The sequence below is a fragment of the Chlamydotis macqueenii genome, chromosome Z (genome assembly GCF_036417535.1).
Source record: "Chlamydotis macqueenii isolate bChlMac1 chromosome Z, bChlMac1.mat, whole genome shotgun sequence".
Classification (NCBI taxonomy): domain Eukaryota; kingdom Metazoa; phylum Chordata; class Aves; order Otidiformes; family Otididae; genus Chlamydotis; species Chlamydotis macqueenii.
The window spans coordinates 33,354,599-33,376,040 of NC_141593.1; the positions used below are offsets into that span (position 1 = coordinate 33,354,599).

Consider the following 21,442-nt stretch of genomic DNA (forward strand, 5'->3'; position numbering starts at 1 on the left):
AGAAAAAGCAAACTAGTGTCTCTGTCCATGGGTAACCGGTAAGAAACATCTTTACTTTCTCTGTTTAAGGAAACACCACTAAACTATAATTCTTAGCACCTATTTAATGTTTGTCCAAATAGATGGTGCTCTCCTATCTCTGTGAAATGTCTCCAGAATAGGTCATCTCCTTACGAACATTTTTGAACATTTATGTCCTTGAAAAAATATCTATTGCAGGACTGCATTTGGCCTTCTTTTTTTATGTGCAGCTGCTAGGACATTTCCCATTAAGAGTAACATGCATTCATGTGTAAACAGAAAGCTTTTTTTCAAACCATTTTAACCATTTCATTTAAAACTCAGACTTCAATGCCACTTATAATCACACAACAGGAAAATCTTATGCCATAAGATGAGAAATTTGAAATTATTTCCAACTTACTTAAATCACCTTCTATCTTAGGCTATTATCAACTTTAATATAGATAGCAAATGCTAACTTTTTACCTGTACAGTAAATCCACTAGTCATAGTTTATCTCCACAGCGAATTCTGCATTCATTATGGACACATCCCTTTTTATGAGAAACATGAATTTTAGATACATAAAATTGTGTAGTTTACATACTCAATAGAAGTGTTTTCAGCTTACAGGAAGCATTGAAAAAAAAATTCATGTTGATGCAAGACAGGCTTGATAAAATAGTTCCTTTGAAGGCGTAGTGTTTTCACTGTTTCAGAACTTCATCAACACATGCTGTAGTCTGTGTGCTAAACATTCATTTAAGGAAACCCAACTGGCAGCAAAACTATCCAGTGCTATGCTAGCCAAATTTGCAAACAGGCAGAAATTACTCTAAAAGCGTACTCATTCAGCAACAGGTAGTTTTTTAAAAACAAACAAACAAAAAGAATTTAAAAACCCACTAACACACAACAGCCACACATTCCTCTAAAAATGGCAATTTAGTTTCAATGATACTAGTTTACGCAGCTTGCTATTTTGGCAAAACACACTTTTTTCACTTTTTCCTCCCCTGGGACTTTCTTGCATGCTGTATCACATTCTACAGCAAACAGCGTTGCTCTTACCCGAGCCCCTCCTGGGTACTAGCTTTCACCTGAATTTTGGAGACACCTACCCACCTACAGAACTGGTAACAGCAGGGGATGGAAATGCCACGCTATGGGACAATTCAGTTCAGTGAGGCTGCACCTTCCTCCTCAACGCTACCGGATTATGAGACAGTAGCCTTTAGCCAGTTATTTGCAAATCTGTATCAATGAATCCTCGGATTTTTGTTGAGATACCAAGGGATTTGTATATACTACCGTTTGCACGATCGAGCAATCTCACCACAAGGGCATTTTCCTTTTCTTTAACCGTATTGAAGTTTTTGTTTGGTTGTTTGGCGGGGGGTTGTTTATGTTTGGTTTTTTGATATTTGTCCTTTTTTAATTAAATTTTTTCTTCTCCCTTATCTTACAGCTGTGGCAGAAATGCTGATGCAGAGACAAAAGAAGAAACAGTAGCTAGCTGATATTATGCACCTGTACACGTAATAAAGAGAAAGCATCAAAAACTGTATTTTTCAAAAAGGAACAGCTGTAGAAAAGGAGTTGGAGCTCTCAGAAAGAGACAGTAAGAAAGGAAGAGGTAACTGAATGAGGAAAAAAAAAAAAAAAAAAAAAGAGGTAGTTGCCCCTATTGAAAAATCAACAATTATTAAAATGCTATCATGAAAATAAACTGAGAATGACTTCACAGTTTCTATCTCTACCTCAGCATTGTCAAAAAAAGTTAAAACAGACAGCTTTTCAAAGACTACTGGAATTTCACTAAGGGACTATTTCAACTGATCAATTGATTGTACCTTACCAGACACATAATCTACCGACAAGGCAGACAAAGCTCTGTTCCTCAGAGATCAGAGGCTGGTGGGTGGGGCGGACCCACTGGATTTTAGGAGAAGTGTTTGCCCTCTCTTCCTTTTTAGAAAAGCAAGTTCTAACTTTAGCTTTTCTAAACTCCACAGATACATACATATTTAGCTACAGGAGACAACTGTTTTATTTTAGGAATTACTACTGCTCACAGTAGTAGAAATATTTGCAATACTGTCTTATGAATGAAATGCATTAAAAACACAACAAAAACTTTACATACAAACAAAAACTCCTCAAAAGTCTCATCTGACCTTAAAACATAAGTGTCAGACCACCATCTGTAAGAAGACCGGCAACATTTCTTTGCTTTACATTCTGTATGCAAGTCTTACTTGTGATCTCAGACTTTGAAGGCACGCACAGGACTATCTTCGTTCTAGCTAAAAAGCAGCTGAGCACCTGCAGTTGCTGCTTTATGAGAATCTGGTAATGCAATACAAGAAAGGGATCAAAAGCTTTTACTTCCAAACATCTACTTTATGTCCATGACTGAGGAGGCAGGGAGGGGTGATGAGATAAAGGAACTTTCCTGATGGTCTGTCTTACTAAAAACATGGAATTTGCTTATCTATATATCATCTACATATTTATTATCAATGCAGTTTCTGAACGCTACAAGAAAATACTGATTTCTGTATCCTCTATGGCAATCCAATAAAGCAACCGAATAAGCACAAAGGAAGCAAAGCAAGACAAAGCTGATCATCTGCGGGAGTCTCAGGTGCCACAGGAAACAGTGCCACATAAAAACCCATTGTACCGGCTGATCAGCACCCACCGCAGCCCACATCACAGCCCACCTCCCTGAAAAACACAGAAGATAAGCTATGTTTCTAGCCTTTTTTTTTTTTTTTTTTTTTTTGAAAGAAAAGAAACATGAGCATTCACAAATGTTTCCATTTTGGACTGACCATTAATCAGATCCAGTGAGTGAACTAACTCATTGCAAGTCAGGTGTTTTTACAGCCCCAGGGGAAAAAGAAACACCAGCAGCTTTATCTGACACTAAGTTCTTTATGTTCAACAGCGAAATGCACTGCACATGCACAGTAAGCAAGACACAAATTTTCCATCATTCATCAGCCATGTTGTGGGAGCAAGACACACGGCAACCACCTGGGTTACTGTTTACCCACCTGAACATGTGCATACAGGTTATCTGATCTCTAAAAATTATGGTGAAATAATTCTATTTAAGTGCATCAAGCTACTCCAGCAGGAATTTGACAAAGCATTGCAAAATACATGCAATCCCAAAAACAGTCAGCAAAACAATCAGATCACAGGTATTTTATACGTGACCACAGTTTGACAGAGGGGAAAGAAAAAAAACAAAGCAGTGTCAGCGCCAGTCTGCAGGTAGGAGAAAAATCTGCTTCACACTGTTCTGCTGGACACTAATGGAAAAGCACAATACTATAAAAGGTTTTTATCAGATTTATTAATAGAACTCAGTGGTTCAACAGTATTTTTAGATGTATGTTTTAATATGAAATCTCTGCAAGTAAACTTAGAATTTACTATGTTTGAACATCAGACTAATAGTTTATATCAAATAAACCAGCTAAGGCTGGTTTCCCTTAGAAAGTAGGTCTCAGTGAGACATGCTGACAAGAAAATAGGTTGAAAAGGATCCTCCTGAAAGAGTTAGCATACAAAAATAATAATGACAGCTTACTGACAGTTTTACATGAAACTAATAAAAATTCCACTTATCTTGCTATGGAAAACACAAGAAATAAATCATGCAGCAAGTAGGACACCAGATGAGGCCAGATGTTTATGGGACTAACACTGCGTCACACAAATATTGGCTCAGATTCAGAGACAATTAGGACAGTGTGATCCTAGTAAGACACTCTTCCTAAACTTCAAACGAATTTACTGGAATTTATTACAGAGCAAACAGCTGATGTTGGAGACCTTAGATTACTAAAATCTCTAAAAGCATACTGTATTATACTTAACATTTTGAAAGCACAGAACTAAGTCCCATGAAATAAATTATTTATATTTAAGTCAAAAATTATATAACCTTAAATGGTTAAAATGGCACAGCTACCAAGAGCAGAAGATATACTTTATAAATGGAGAAAATAACTACAAGTCTGACATTCTCCTTAAATTACCACATTTTAAAAAAACAGCTTCCCAAAATACACACCTTGCAGCGTTCTACAACCTACAGCAGCCGAGCTGATTAAGCACTGACATCAGCAGAGAAGCTTCTGCTCTCTAAAAGCATTGTTCACCACTGCAAAGTGCAGAGGAAAAAGAATTATTTCATAAATCCACTGTGAATATATCATTTTTCCCTCCTCTCCAAGGAAATCCACCTAAACAATTTTTGTAGTTTATGTTTTCAACATGCCTGCCAAAGTAAATTTTCACAGATAAAACCCCACAAATCTGACTACCACATTCATTATTTCAGGGAATAGTAGGCAGAGATAATATACTTACAGGATTAATTCAGTTAACTTCAGATATGTAAATACAGTCCTTGTGCAAAAATAAGGGCTGCTTCTCTCACTCTGTTCCTTTTCCACTGCACACACACACAAAAAAAAAAAAAAAAACCACTGAAGAAAAGCATAAAGAGAAAACCAATTCTGTTTTATTTCTTAACGTCCATGAGGTTTCATTAATGAGTTATCAAGCAAAAAGAATGAAAGGATAAAAGTTCACAAGCCAGGGGCTGGCATCACCGGCACTTTCCATAGCTGAATTCAAAAGAAATGTCAGTTGGAGTGGCAGCAGCTACAGTCAATGCTGGAAGCTGATGCCTCTGCAGGAAGAGAATGCTGGGAGATTTTCCCAATCTGTGCTGCAGCCCAATTCTAATCCATCACTCCTAACTGCAAGGAGAAAATGGAGACATGAGGAACGCAAAGTGATTTATATTTTAAAGGCAAAAAGAAAGTTACCTCAGTATTCTCTGAATAATTAAAAAAAAAAAGCTGCTACAGTTAAAGTCAGAAAAGGAAAAGTATACCAATGCAACTGCAGTAAAAATAGATCAAATGTACAAGAGTTGGTAGCAAGCAGCACTGAAGAAAACTAACTAGCTCATGTTTGATTTTCATTATTTCACAGCACTCAAACAAATCAACACAATTTTTTTTATTAACCCTTTCATAGCTTTCCCCCAGAAATCCAAATTTTTAGCTAGAGTCCCACGACCAAAATAAATCAATAGCATAGAGGAGCAGCTAATAAGCAGTTATCTTCATTAATATCAGCAGCAATAGGAAAAAGAAGCAGTCAGAAGCTAAACAGCTGCAACAGAGAGAGTTTCATTCCCTTGGTCTAATCTCTCCAGATGAGATATGGTAAAGCTCAGCACATGGGAGCTAAGTGGGAGAAAATTAAACTATGTCCTCCATCATTACCTTCAAAAAGTATTCTATAAAGCTGTACCATACAGTTGTACCAAAGCTGTACCAGTATACTATAAAAAGTATACTTCCCACTGTACCACCTGGGCTAACAGTACCTATTCCTAGCGATGTTTACTGTCATGAACCGAGATTTTACTCACAAAAATGCCTCAAAGCAAGTCTTAAAACATCACGCAGGAAGCTACACATTTGCATTTACTCATTTCAGATTAGTGCTAAGTAATAAAAACAGTAATACTTCAAACCAATCTATTTAAATAATTTATTTTTGAAAATACAAATAAGAAAGCAACATACTAGGGAAGACTTGCACGGTATTCCTAAAACACTTGAGAAAACCAAGAGCTATGACCACATAAGACAGGCTTTGCAGGACAGCTGTAACTTATGGACAACAGCACCTTTAAAATCAGGGTGTTTCTACTCTCTCCCTGAAGTTGTGTCTGGTAGTGTTAAAGATCAATGAGTTTGGAGATACACGCAAGTTCTCCATCACGTGACTTCGAAACAGTGCTTATCTGTATCGTCATCGTCACTTCGTATATTAACATTATTTGGAGAGTTGTAGTGGGTTTAAGTGCCAGGATTTCTCTCATCTTGATGGCACATGAAAGATAAACCAGCTTTGAACCAAGGTTGAGCACTCACATAAAAAGTTGCACAACTGCAAACAGCATTATGCAGTCTTTATTAAAGCGCAAGATAAACATCAATTTCCTGAAAGAAATGTAAAGAACGAAAACACAGATGTGAGCAGTAGAGCATGCATTCCAGCACAACATCAAGATTCCAACATGGTAATTCATAGACTGCAGAAGTCTCCATGATCCCCCACCCCAAAAATACTATTCAAGTTTACAGCTACAGGTGTTAATTTATTTTTCATGGAAGAACACACCACAAGCAGCATCCCAGGTAGCAAAGCTAGATTAAGACAAACTTCTTTTGGCGAACACTGGATCACAGAAAAACAAGTTGTGGTCTCTCTCTGTGCACCAGCCTTTCAGCGAAGGTTTGCAAGAGAGTAGCACGGTCTGCAAGAGATGCAGAGTTTCAGGCAGTTCTGTACAGAATGTGTCTGAGATGTTCTGTTTGGCGTTTTTGTTTTTATTTTTTTTCCTCCTCCCTCTCCTGTTTTATCCCCTCCTTGCATTCTAAGAAGCTATGCACACGGGTAGAACGGCACATTTCAAAGTCAACAGAAGATACCAGTATAAAAACTTGCACAATGTGGCCCTCTACTCAAATACAAACACATAAAGAAGTCTTACACCAGAGGCAAAAGGTGTAGTTGCAATAAATACAGAAGAGTTACGAATGACATAACTATTGCCCGCTCAAAACTCCTCAAATTTAAACAAGAATGATTTTGGGTAGAGAAAGATTAGCAATATTAAGCTCACTGCTGCTGCTCCAAATCTTGAGACTGACAATATGAACTGGATACAAAAATTACCTTTACTGAACTTTTTTTTTTCCTCCTTGACCTTAAGGACTAAACATAAGAAAATAAAACTCAGATCACTTAAATCATCACAGCTGTTTCTCACCATCTTAAGACAATGTCAGAACTTGAGTTCAAACTTATGGAGACAAGCACTGTTCTTCAAGTTTTTGGATACCTGAATTAAAATTTGAATTTAAGGCCATTTCTTCAGCTGTTCAATTTCATTCACTGACAAAATACACACATGGGCAGGTATAACTGAAATCTTAACTACACTTCTGAGATTACAAGGATAACCTGCTCTAACTTCCTTAAACACTTCTGGCCCTTAATCTATCACCCCAGTAATACCACATAGAGCTGCTTTGGTAGGATCAAGGATTAACAGTATCCAGCTTTCGGTAGGAAAAAGAAATGCAAAAGAGGAGTGATAATATAGGAATAAAATATGCCTCTTTCTGCTAAAATTGATAAAAGAAAAAGATTGATAAAGAAAATCCTAAGAATTCCATTAGTCATCAAAAATAATCTGTCTGCTTTTCTACAGAATTCTAGCTTCCACCTTTTCAGTATTTCATTTTTTAAATGTGTTTAAATGACATCTCACTATCTTCCCACTGATGCCACAACTTGAGGTCTGGTGTCAGAAATTTCTATACAAATAGCTCAACACGAAGACCTCCTCTGTATATTAACTGATCACAGCATACTTCTGTGACATATACAGTCAGGCATACTTCTATATTTCTTTCCAAAGACAACTACAAAGCATCTTCTACAAACATACCCTGTCAGCTAGCATAATACAGTTACTCTAAATGTTGTTATTCATCCGCTTAAACCTCTGATAATGGAGTGGCAATTGAAAACACCGGTACCATGGAAAAGCATAATAACTTGATGGTAACTTATTCCTGTCATATACAGATGACATTTTAAGGAACAGTAAGTAAAATGAGACGGGAGGAAATGCAAATACAATTAAAATTGCACACAAGTTCCTAAACAAATTAAGAACTTCAGAGGATAAAACATACACAGAAATCAAAATAGCAGTGACAAGGTCAGTACCTGCTAGGCATAATATGATGATGGTTAAAAACTGCGAGAACTCAAACGTCTTTTGATATTCTTCTTGTAAAGGCAAAGAAGAGATGATTTACACAATTATACTCTGGCAACATAAAACATAGATCCCTGCATTCCATAAGAAAAATTTGTGAATAATTTCAGGAAACATTAAGGTGGCAGAAATATATAGGAAAAAAATCGTCAATAGAAGTTGAGAATTATCTTGTTCAGTAAGATTGAAATTAAAGTTCACAGTTTTTCCACACTAAGATTCAGGTACTGATTAACTGTTTTTAACAAGAAATAAACAAAAGAACAAAAGACATGTAGATCTGTTCCATCCATGTTATGTTTTAGAACGTGCAGATGCGTGGTAGGTAACAGCATTAGGTTACCTTGTGAAATAGATTTGCCCAAAACTTAAAGTAAGCAGATACTCCAGTGGAAACACTGGGAAATATTTGGTAAAAAGTAGCTTACTATCACAAAACATCGTAGTAGAGGCTTGAATTTGCAAAACAAAAAGAACCATTTGTCTCCAGCTACTCGGTTCCTTTTACGACAGAATGTGCCAATTTGAAATCAGCACTGAGTTAACACAACCACGTAATAGCAAATTTACTTTCACGTATATTCCACATATCCTCTTCGTAAGGTTGAAGATGCTATATCAAAAGTTATCGCCCAGCCAGTACTTTCAAAACTTAGTAACTCTGGAGGAGAAGATACTAGGTGAAACGCTACTGCTTGCTTTAAGCAAAATGGCAGACTAACCTACTGTAATAGCCTTTCTCTGGCTTTAGCACCAGTAAGTAAAGAACTGCATTTACAGGTAGAACTAAATTTAATGGCTCCTCCACACTTCTAAAAAACAAGTATTTTGGGCTCACTACAAAAACTGTTCTGGAGTTGTGGTGTATATCCACAGTAGCCACCACGAGCAGAAGATCACAAAAGAGTCTCGATAAAGAATCTAATCCATTTAGACAACTGGAGCAAAGACTGATTTCCTCCTGGACCTGTCCTCAGATACGACAGCCAGCATTAGAGATTTAGAGAAGGATTTTAACCTATTAAGATAACTCATTGCCCTTTCAACATCTAACCTGCACAACCTGGTATCCAATAGTTACACAGTAATATTTAGGGAATAAAGGCAGTTAAAGCCAAGTCACATGAGCAAAACCATTTGCTAGCATTTACTGGAGCAATATACAAAGTAGTGTTACTCTATACATATATCACACGAAGAATTACAGAGTGCTGTACAAAATACTATGAAGACATGGTTCTCACACATTCTTTCTGAATTACCTAAACTAACAAGTTCATCTGACAGAATTTGAACCAGCTCTGATCTCGTAATTAAACATCAACAGTCTTTGTAGACACAACTCTATTAAAAAGGTCCATTTTAAGTTAAATTCAACTGGATACAACCGAACTGCAATAAGTCACTCAAACCAACGCCAGGCAAACCACCACAAAGCTGTAACAATGCTACTTTCTTATCTGAAATAAAATAGATCAAAATATTGATACACAGGAAAATCTTAAGATTAATGTTACCAAGGGCAAAATAAAAAAAAATTTGATACAGCTTCCCAGAAGGTTGAGCCTGTGGTAACTCATTGTTTCAATGTAGTAATGTTTCCAAATTTCTACTACTGTATCATTAATAGAAAAAAAAACACCATTAATTCTAGACAGGCAAAGGTCAGAAATAACCATTGTGACACTACATTTGGGAAAGGCTTTCCCTCAGGCAAACTCCCAGCACCACTTGAAAACTACAACCAAATAGTTTCAAGAACGGTAAGACTGAAGACTTCCACAACAAGTGCCAAGATTTTTTCAGTTCCTTAGGTACTTTTTTTTAATATATGTACCTTCTGAAGAATTTGAGAAAGGAGTCTAACCAAGGAAAGAATCCTGCCCAGATACAAAAGAATACACCCATTTCTATATAATTTCCATAAATGCATAGTAGCTAATTGTCTAAACCCAGAACAAGTCATCAGCAACAAGTATTCTAGCTGAGATTATCCTACTCTTACAGCTCAAATACTCACAAACGGAACTGCCTCTCCAGGAACTGCATTTTCAAAGGAAATGATATACACCGTTATTCCGACTGTTCACTCATGTCCCCATGCTCTTCATATTTTAACCTACCGGCCAGTTTCAACGGCCAATTCAATGGCCTATTCAGCCAAATTTGTCAGAGAAACAGTGGACTCTAGAGACAGTAAAAATCAATACCTACATAGTGCAGAAATACCTGAACAGGTACCTACTGAGGGAAAGGTTATAGTATAACGCTTAATTTTCTGTTTTGCTGGTGTTGTGGTTTAGCCCTAGTCAGTAGAGAGTACCACACAGCTGCTCACTCATCCTCCCTTTCCTCACTAGGATGGTGGCGAGAACTGGGAAGAAAAGAAAACTCATGGGTTGAGATAAAGACAGTTTACTAGAAGAGTAAAGGAAGACGATAATACTAACAATATCTAGGGATAGTAAAATATGCAAAAAGAACGATGCACAATTTCTCACCACCCGACGTCCTGATGTCCAATACAGGCCATTCTCAGCAGTGATCCCAAACAGAACCGAAAAACTATCCCAAGCAGCAAGCAAAGGAGTGAAAGAGCTGCCTCCCAGCCAGCCAACCCCACTTATATACTGAACATGAGGTCTATGGTATGGAATACTCTCTTTGGCCAGTTTGAGTCAACTGTACCAGCTATACCTCTCCTACCTTCTTGCATCTGCACATTAGCAAAACCTGGGAAGCTGAGAAAAGTCCTTGGTCTCTTTAGCAACAACTAATAACATCAGTGTATTATCAGTATTCTTCATATACTAAATCTCACACTAAATCCAAACCACAGCAGGTACTGAAAAGAAAATTAGCTCCATCCCAGCTGAAACCAGGACAGTTGGCCTAGTGAAAAGTCAAGCTACCTGTTGATCATCCAGGAGTAAGGAGGACATAGGTGCAGCTAGGGGAAAGGAGAGGTAAGTAGGTCATTAGGACATGTGCAGGGAAAGCTTGAGTCATCTGGTGGGGGAAGGTGTAGGTTCATAAGACAGTAATCTCTATGAAACGAAGCTCAATTAGTTCAGTGTTCATGGCACATTCTTCTAAACAGCTGCAGTGCACACAGGGGATCCAGAAGAAAATACTGACAGAAATACTGAAAAACTTACTGTAGCCATTAATAATCAAATTATATTGATTATAAAAAGAAGATAACATTGTAAGTCATTCATGCTTCTGAGAATCTTCGAAAGCTTTCTCAGTAAGAAATTTCCTTTTTCCTCTGCTATCCACATTGGTTAAGAATTTACAGATCTTTTATAAAGTTGACTAACCAAAATTTACCACAACCTCCCTATCTGAAAAATATTTAATGAAAGCTAGTCAAGGCCAGTAACATTGTATGAAAGTAACAAAGGCCCTCCCATATCACAAGATTTTATAGCCCTGTGATACAGATACATGCCAAATCCCATTTTCCCTTCATAGTACAACAATGGGAAAAAAAAAATTTAAGAAGCTAAACTGAAAAAATCATCATAGTTTGGAAGAATGGTGCTGTTCAGACTCATATTCCTAACATCTTCTGCCAGTTAACGGCAGCCAGATAATTCAAATTGGACAAGATGTGGATCAAAACCACTAAAACAGAGCTCCAAGTTTTTCTTCCAAAGAGGAAGACAGACACACAATCAAAAAACCTACAGGATTTCATAGCAATTTCTGACTCTGTATATTGTAAAAGTTGGAACAATAGTAGAGACATTAGCAAAAGGCACAGAAAACTAGAAATAATTTTCCCTTGAATACTACTAGTGCCTTTATTCATACTGTAAGTCAGACTAAAAAATATAGTACTCAAATACATACTCAAAACAAGAAAGCATTCAGAGTCTGATGCAGAAACTCACGCACTTGTTCTTTGCTTTATACATCCTGCTGGTTTTGAGACTCTTAATGCTTTCTTCCTTTGGATTAACTAATATTGAACCATACTGCATACTTTTGCAGTATTACTTAGATGGTCATCTGTTTTGGGCATTACTGCCAGGCATGCCCAAGAAGGATGTGTGGACTTATTTATGAGTCTGAACATTCAACATAACATCAAAGCAAGCAGCATTTTAGTAGACACAGCACCGTCCTGACAACTACAGAAAGTGAAATCCTCTTCTTGACTGGTTTGGTAGCCTGCCACTGAAGAAGGTACAGGTTAATCCATAAATTATTTCAAGGTTAAAGCTGCTGTCTTATATTCACATTACTCAGCTAACCAAATAAATAGGAGACAGATTCCATTAAGGGCATTTAGCACACACTGCATGTCTCATGACAGGTCAATGTCATGTAGGCTGCTAACAGGTGACAGATACTGCATTTTCCATCTCTGCAAGTTTTACTACATTTAGTACAGCCTATTTTAACATACGCAATCATCAGTTCAAATCTTGCAGCCTATTTCAGAGTCTTTTTAAACACCATTCTCATGGATCTCATGTAATGCAAGTTGGGGATTTTTTTTATGTAGCATTTCCACAAACTAAAACAGTACTTGGGACGCAACAAAGAATTTGTGCATTTATTTTCTACATGAAAAAATGAAACAATCAGATTCATTATAACCACATTATATTTTAGAAAAATTAGGAAGATCTCAGAGAATGCAGTTAACTTACAATGTGTTTTCTCCTATGCTTGTGCAGGACCACCTACAAAAGAACTGTAGGTAGTCCTATGTTATGGAAACAGGCTGAACTGAAGGTTGTGAAATCTGAACAAACGGGATGTTAGTTTTAGAATACACATATACCAGAATCAGTCAGCTATATAATAGCATAGGTGTAGTATTTTTGGCCAGTGGATGAGGACAGCAACCACACCAAAAACTGTTCAACTAGAGACATTAAGTAACAACACAATTTTTGTCCCACTAATACTCTCCATTATCCCACATTTACTCTTCTACATAATGATTATTACAGACAGAAGCAACATCAGCCACAAAAAACTAATATCAGTCTAATTTCTGCATCGCTATAAAAAGCGTCTCTGTAACAGCTATGAGCACAGAAGAGAGACTCAGAAAGAACAAATCAAAGCTCTGCATGCCAATAAACAACATGCATGCCCAGCTCAGATATCAATAAAAACAACAAAAGAACCTTCTCATAGAAGGAATGAGTGTTGGATAGATACTCTCATAAAGTAAACATTATAGAGTCACTTTCTTCCCTCTCCTGAGCGAAGCAAGGACCAGAGAGAGAAGTTATCTAATCATATAGCAACTGCTAGGGAGTCAAAGGAAGAAAAAGTAATCATTAATGTAAAAAATTCTCAACATGAATTTATCAGAATCTCACTTCTTTCCTTCCAATCTCAAAAGCTATATGTTTAATTTTTCAGCTACAGTTGTACAAAGACAGCAGACCTTACCACTCTAGGTAATATACAAACAGAGGGCCTGCCAAATATGTAAAAAATAATTTGCCAAGGCCATGGAAATTTTGGCAATTAAATTCAGTCCAAAGCTACTGCTAGAAGCATGTTAGCTATCTGAGGGCATCACTAAAGGTGTCCTTCTCACGTGCGTTGTGGTACAAAAATGCAGTAAAATCCTGCAAAAAAACTAAAACTACTTATGAACAGCATCAACTGCTGCACGAAAACTAATGCCAGAGAAGGGACTGTATCTCACTTCATTAGGGGAAAACATCTGTGCAGCAGTACATTACAAGGTATAGCAATTTCCATTTCAAAGTCCTACTTAGATGGTCTTACATAATGTGTGATCCGAAGTTTTAACACTAATGCTGAGCTGTTACTTTTTCACCATGCAGAAATGTCAAGAGCCATCAGTATGTAACTAGAAGTTACTAACTTTGCTACTTTTAATTGTTTACAACTTTCATATTTGTTGACAAATACTTCATCACATATACCAACTTAATTAAACTTCCATTTCCCAGCTCTTGGGGACCTTAACTGTTCTGGGAAAACATTAATGTTGTCACTGCATATAAAATGGCACGTCCCTGGAATGGTGTGTATTTATACAGCAATGAAATACAGCATAGTTTTAATAAAAACATAGTTTTAAAAAAAAAAAAACCAACTACTTACACAGGGATGTTTTCAAAAGCATCTTCAAAATTTTCCTGCAAAAGAAAAAAAAACCAAACTGTTTCAATCAAGTGCACATGTGTTTTGGAACCATTACCAGATAGCACTTAATTCTGCAACATCCAGTAGTAATCAATCAGAATATTCACAGTGTACTGGTTTTTTTGTCATGCTTTCAGCGCAAATCATTACCCAGATACATTTCCTATGGGCCTACTACATCAGACTACAGTTAAGTTAAACCAAAGACCTCCTATTTTTCAGACTCCCAAACTTCCACTGTGTAAGTCACAGAAGGCAATACAGACTTGGACTCAGGAGTTTGTGCAGCACATCTGAGGTATCCCTGATGCAGTAGCTGACTAGCATATCTACACATTAAAATAAAAACGAAGTGTTCTAAGCATACAGCTGATATGCGGCTTGGACAGAGTATATATACTAGGTCCAGGATGCATTATAGATAGCATGCATATACAGCCAGCTCACACACTAGTAGCAGTGACGCGAATAGCTTTGTCAAGACATTCAGAGGACGTCTCTTTCCACCTAGATTCAAACCTCTTTCCACCTAGGTTTAAATTTCAAATTAAAATAAAGGAAGAGATGCACAAATGTAACAATGGTCAGAATGTCTCAGGTCAAGGGTCACCTATTTCTGTATCCAGTTTCCAAAACTGATCTGTAGAAGCGTGTAACACAGACAACAGCACAAACAGCCCTCCCATCTACATCCTTCTCTCCACACCACACTTTCCAGCCTTTCGTAACTCAGGAACAGAGATTTCCAGGCTTTTATGCGGTTTGTCCATCTGGTGATTTTCATGAGATCTCTGTTCCAAGTACTGGCTCAGTCCCCACCTTGATCCCATGTAGACTTCTTTTTATTTATGAGATCATAAGCTTAGTAAGGAATTTCACAAGTCTGCCATCCATTTTGTGCAAAATAATCATTCCTACTTGTACCTGGCTCTTATTATCTTTAACTGTCCCTAGCTTTTGAATTGAAAGACAGTGAAGAACCAATCCCTACTTGCTCTTTCCTTGACACCCACGACTTTGAAAGCCTTTGTTATATTATTCAAATCACCCCTTTTCCAAGCCAAAGACTTTACTCCTTGAACAGAAACTATTTCCTGCTTATGACTATCATTTCTGCTTTTTCCATCAGAAAAACTGGAAGCCCAATGGAACAGATTGTTTCAATTTTTAACACGTCCCAGGAATAACACTGACTTGGTGTGCAAAGGAGCAAGAAAAATCTCACGCAGCATTCTCAGTGTATGTAACTACCAATGACACAAGCACTACAGTGCTTGCATCAAACTTTTCAAAAAAAAGTTTTTAAACCAAAATCAACACTAATAAAAGAAACTAGTTAAGTGCCTTGCTAAAATACCAACTGCAGCTTACTTCAAGGCTGTTCACTCAGTTAAATCGATGCACACACCTGGAATGTTGTCAGACTCATTGGCAGTGAGGTGGAGGATTAGTGTTTTAGTGGTATTTACCTTAAGCATGATAATATAAGATTGAAGCTAACACTCAGTAACACTTTAGAAGACAAATCTATGCTCATGATTTTTGCTTTTCTTAGCAAACTCACCAGAAAGTGCAGCTGATAAATAATCACTGTAGTGATGCATTAGATTCTGGTTTTCTGCCACAGGACATATTCAGCAATATACTATGTGAATGTGAGTGTGATCCACCCTTCAGAAAATGTTACTTTATTTGTACTTTGAACTGAGGAAAAATTTCCATGCAGAAGAAAAAACAGTTACAAAAGGATGATACTTTCATCATCCTTCACAGATATAACACATTACTACATCCGTTTTTAACTACTACAATTGCATGTTCTTTATTGCCTGCAGCTGCCACTGCCAAGGAGTTACATGAATGTATTTAAAGAAGTGTTTTTAACAGACTGCCCAAATACTCTCTCTCAAGCTAAATTAACCAGCTGACAACACTACAGTAGGCAGAAGATGACCTACTGTTAAGAATACAGTGAGCAACTTAGAAGAAGCTGATAAAATGAAGCCTGATCTGAGGAAAGCTGACTTTCGAAAAGCTGAACAGAAACCAACAGGAACAAACATCCTGAACAGACACACCCTGTTACCCATGTCTCACCCAGACAGACAGAAGTCATCAGTCTTCTAAGAAAGTGCTTCTCTGAAGACTGTTTGCCTCCTTGAGCTACTTCTAGACACAAGAGAAACTCAGCAAAATCAGTAAACAAAACACAACACACTGACAGCTTTTTGAACACACCTCCATTTTTCCTGTGAGAACAAACTTGACAAACAAAAGTCAAGGTACTTTTAACTGTTGGGTACTTACAAAGAACAGCAACAACCAGAAGTTTACACCAAGATGTAAAAATAACTGTGACATGAACCTCTTGCCTGCTTTTTCAAACCTTACAGCAGATTCTTTGTACAAGAAGAAAGGGAAAGCTACCACAGAAACACAGAATACCAGGCTGGAAGGGACCTCAAGGATCATCTGGTCCAACTTCTCACAGCAAAAGCATGCTCTAGACAAGATGGCCCACCACCCTGTCCAGCTGAATCTTAGAAGTGCCCAATGTTGGGGAATCCACCACTTCCCTGGGTAGATTATTCCAAAGGCTGACTGTTATCATTGTGAGAAATTTTCCTCTTGTGTTCAATTGGAACCTCCCCAGGAGTAACTTGTACCCATTAGCCCTCCTCTTTTCCATGTGACTCCTTGTAAAAAGGGAGTCTCCATCTTCTTTGTAGCCACCCTTTAAATACTGGAACAAGGTGATAAAGTGTCTCCTAAGCCTTCTTTTCTCAAGGCTGAACAAATCCAGTTCTCTCAGCATTTCCTCATGTGGCAGGCTTTCCAGTCCTTTCACCACTTTGTGGTCCTTCTCTGGACCTTCTCCAGTCTGTCCACAACTTTTTTTCTGCAGTGGGGACCAAAACTGCTCACAGTATTCCAGGTGTGGCCTGACAAGCGCTGAGTAGAGTGGGATAATGACCTCTTTAACTCTGCTGGTGATGCCCTTGTTGACCCAACCCAGCATCCTGTTGGCTTCCTTTGCCACAGCAGCACACCGTTCATGCCTATAGAGCTTCTCATTCACCTGGACCCCCAGGTCCCTTTCCACAAAGATAATTCATGCTCCGTCTAGATAAGGGTCTCCCTCTGCATGGCTCTTAATGAATTTTGTTGCCTGCTATTCACACTGGTCAAAGGCATGGCTAAACACTTAGAAGATGAAGTACAACCTTGATACTTTTTCCCCCTCATACCAAGGCATAGGGCATAATCACAGCCTTTCAAGAAACTCCTCAAGGCAGCTAAAAACAACATTGCTGCAGGTGACTACTTCTATGTTAAAAAAGAAAAAAAAACACATGCCGTGCTTTTCCATTCTCACTGTACAGGTATTAGAAAGCATTCAATTTGACATCTTGTTCTTATTTCCTTAACTGTCTCACACAAGTTTACAGTTGGCTGAACAGACTCCCACAGACTCCCTATATACAGAAGAAAGCTGAAGGCACTGAAAGAGAAGCATAACCATTTTCTACTCCAGTCCACACCTATTACAAAAAAAAAAAAAAAAAAATTGTCACCCTAAAGTTTAAGGAAAAGACTGCAATTGAAGTACCCAGAACAACTCCTCCCAGATCAAGTTCTGGGATTCATCATGCTCCTACCGAGATATAAAAGGTTTCAGAAGTACTCAGAACATAATCACTTTTCTTGAGTAGTCTGTTAAAATTACTTGTAAATTAAGCCTATTCTATTTAAGAAGACAAAAAAAAAGAGTAAAGTGCTACATAAAATACGGAGCATCTTGAAAACTTCAAGCTCTGTATAACAGACATACATGTATAGGTATGCATATAACACATATTATGTCAATTAAAAAAAAAATCAAGTGATTGATAAAGTTTATTCACTCCTCAGAGTACAGAAGTAGTCTAAAAATATGAACAAACACATTCTTGCACATTTGGCTAAAGCCTAGTAAAGTTTCCATCTTCAACTGCTCATCCCAACACGGCAACTTCCAGCTGATACAGCTGAAATGCCACAACCAACTTCCAGAGGTGCTTGTTCATTTCAGCCTACACCAAAGTAGATTACTTAATTCAAACTCAAGAGTTTTACTTGGCACCGATGACAGGCTGCACACAAATTCCTAAAGTCGTGTGCAACTAAATCAGCCATACTTGTGACCTCTACACTTCAGTTCTGTTAGCATAGGAATACAGTTTCCTTATTTACATGGCTGGAGGCACTTGACAGAGGTAACGCAGTCCTTCATTTGTTTCCTTCACTTGACCCAGGGCCCGTCCTGCAGAAAGTCCCAAAGGTCCCACTCCAGTATGTCCTTGTTATAACAAGCACATACATCCAGCAGAAATCTCCAGGAAATCCAAACTGTAGTTAAATCCACAAAAAGGGCAACATAGCTTTTTTTCCGATATTCTACTCAGAAGAAGAAATACATTAACATTTAAGTCAGTACTAGGATAAAGTTTAACAACCATGACTATCAGTACCTAGTGATGGCCAGTGCTGTAATCCACAGATTTTTATTGCACCTTCTTCAAAGAACATGTCAACTCAAGAACTTAAAACACATGAATGTAAATAAAACTGCCACTAGATGGCATGACAAAAACTGACTCAGACTTCCTCAAATTCGGCAAAAAAGCTGGCCCAAGATTTGAAGAGACAAAGCTGTCTCAAAATTATTTTTCTTAACTACATCATCATCATCTTTTTCTTCTGGGCAATTATTGTACTATTTCACATCTTGTTGATGTATCATTTTCAAGATGGTTTAAAAATAATTACATTTACACAACTTAGAAGTAATAATATTTTGCGAATACAAGTCAAAGTCAGAGATGTAAATGGACACAGCATATTAATGCAGAAAAACTGACCAGAGTTCCTGTACTCTTCAGCAATGACAGAAGAAAACATTTGTAGCAGACAAAAAAAAAAACCAAACCAAACAAAAAATAAAAATAAAACAAGCCACACACCACATCCCCAAAACAAAACAGGAGTTGGAAGGCAGAACTCAGCTTTACCAGAAATTCAGTTAACTAAAGAGTTGCTGAACAGTTAGCAATCCAAACAAACTTCAGTATCATTTAGCTCAAAAACTAAATGTCAGTACCCACAAGAGCAAAGATTTCTCCTTTACAGTCTGGAAAGCAGTGGCCTTTTGACATAACTGGTCACGTCAAAGTTACCAGAAGACATATGAAAATTGAGTCTTAAAAAAGCCACCCTCCTTATTTTATTTTTTTTTTAGAGAACAAATTTTGTAATGAAAGCAACTGCCACTATTAAGTGCAACTAATCAACATGCTGTAAAAGGTGGAAAATTCCTACTTTGCCTTCAGCTGCATGCAAGCCAGACAATTCTTAAACAGCACACCAGCCACACTGTGTAAATCAGGGCAGGACTGAGAATGAACGTCAACAGAGGAATTACATTCAGTGATGTCAGGCGTCATGGGTCGGACTGGTTACATACCAGAGGGGTCAACAAGGTGAAGGCTTTTCTGGACCTCCTTCTAAAGATGGGGCACAAAGTGGTCACACTTTAGTAAACTGACATCAGTCTCACTTGTTCTGAACACAAATGGCATAGCTTGTGCTGTTTTATACAACACCTCTCCCTCATGACTGAGGAGTGGAAATAAGCAGATTCAGTTACACACTCAGCAAGTAAAAGATCACAATATACTTCACTTTAATTGACATGTAAATGGCTGCTGTCAACAGTTATTCATGTTCAGACTCGCATCCAACATTTTGCACATAAAACCAAGAGTACAGTTCCAGTTAAAGTTGGCTGAATACCAAGCTGGCTTCCCTTACTGTTTGCACTGGCACCTTCCTTCTGTCTGACCTGCAGTTGTTTTTGCACAAAGAGCACTTCTAAGACGTAGAGGAACAGAGTAGCAGTACAGAACTTCATTGCTGCAATAAAGCTTTTTTCTTAATTTCTAAATTAGTTGTCCATCTTTCCTGTCTGTCTCACACACACCCACTCTCAGGTACCCCTGAGTCCAAAGAAGTATTGTGTAGGTTTACACTTGTTTGTGAATGGCACCAGGAAGTAAAAAAAGACACAAACAAAAAGCCAGACAACAAAACAAACAAGCCACACACTCAATTGGGAGTTCCTAGTATAGTACAGATGCAAAGTATGCTCCTCATCAAAAATCTCTGCAGAGATTGTGTATGTCACAATTCTTGATCAATTTCATTGGACAAAACGAATTGCAAAGCAATCCTAAACTGAAAGGCAAATACAAACAGATGCACCTTCCCTGGATACATCCTCCTTTTCCTACTGCAGGAAGAGTGATTTGAGAAGAATGCAAAGGCAACAAAAGAGACTGAGAAGGCAGAGAAAATACACAACCCTTCTTCTCAAAACAGACACTACACAGGAGAAGACACTGTAAGCTTATCCTCTCTATCCGTAACAAAGATTATTCAATCAAACTAATTATTCTCACAGAGGACATGTATCTGAGTCTTGCAATAATTTTATGTTAAGCTTTTCCAAAAATTTCATTGTCATCAATCATTTAACAGAAATTACATAAAACCCCATTAAAATCAAAAGGAACTTTAGTGTGCTATTTATTTTGTCAATAAAGTTGGCTAGAATCTTCTTACATCTTTCTAGACCTAATTCTTCTTAAACATAGAACCAAAGAATATTTTGGGTTGGAAGGGACCTTCAAAGGTCTTCTAGTCCAAGCCTCCTGAAAGGAGCAGGGAACTATAACAATACCCAGTAAGTACCAGGTATGTCTGTATTTTCCAAGACCCTGGACACAGCATGGATGAGATACCACTGTTTAAAGACAAAGCTGGTAAAGACTTTTCTACTTCGAGTCTGCTGGGGATTAAAATAAATCTACTTATAGAATGTTAGAATTAGTTGTGTGATTGCTTAGAGGTAAGCCAAATTAGAATCAAGTGTGGTTGAATTGTAACTTGCTTAACAGCTTAGCTTGAGTAGGCCTTGTTTAAAACCTAGCGTAAGTGAATTTTAAACAAACGTTAGCATGGATGGTGATGCAGAGGAGGTAACAAATGAGTATGCGACATCCTCATTTACAAGTTAAGGGGAACAAAAAACATGACTTAAAGGAAATGAAGACCTTCAAATGGGGTCACAGACAATGAACAAAGATCTTGATAGCTGTGGACCTTGCAGGGGCTAAACCCAAGACAGGATACAACGAAATTAGAACCAGCTGCAAACTTTGAAGCTAAGGAGATGGTCTGTCTAGGATCCAATGAGGAGGGAGAAGATCCCAGCCCAGAAATATCATTGGATTAACTGTCACATGGACAGCGCATGAAGAGCACACAGGGAGTGGCAACTTAGATTGTGAAAGG

At 37.7% G+C, this 21,442-nt stretch overlaps 1 protein-coding gene across 1 annotated transcript in view; it reads right to left on the minus strand.

Annotated features, from left to right (window-relative positions):
* The window catches only part of TTC39B (tetratricopeptide repeat domain 39B), a 72,418-nt gene that overhangs the window by 35,576 nt on the left and 15,400 nt on the right, over nt 1-21,442 (minus strand). The window contains exon 2 of the mRNA XM_086770780.1: nt 14,009-14,043. Within this exon, the coding sequence (XP_086626906.1) occupies nt 14,009-14,043 (35 nt within the window). The remainder of the gene's footprint in view (nt 1-14,008; nt 14,044-21,442) is intronic.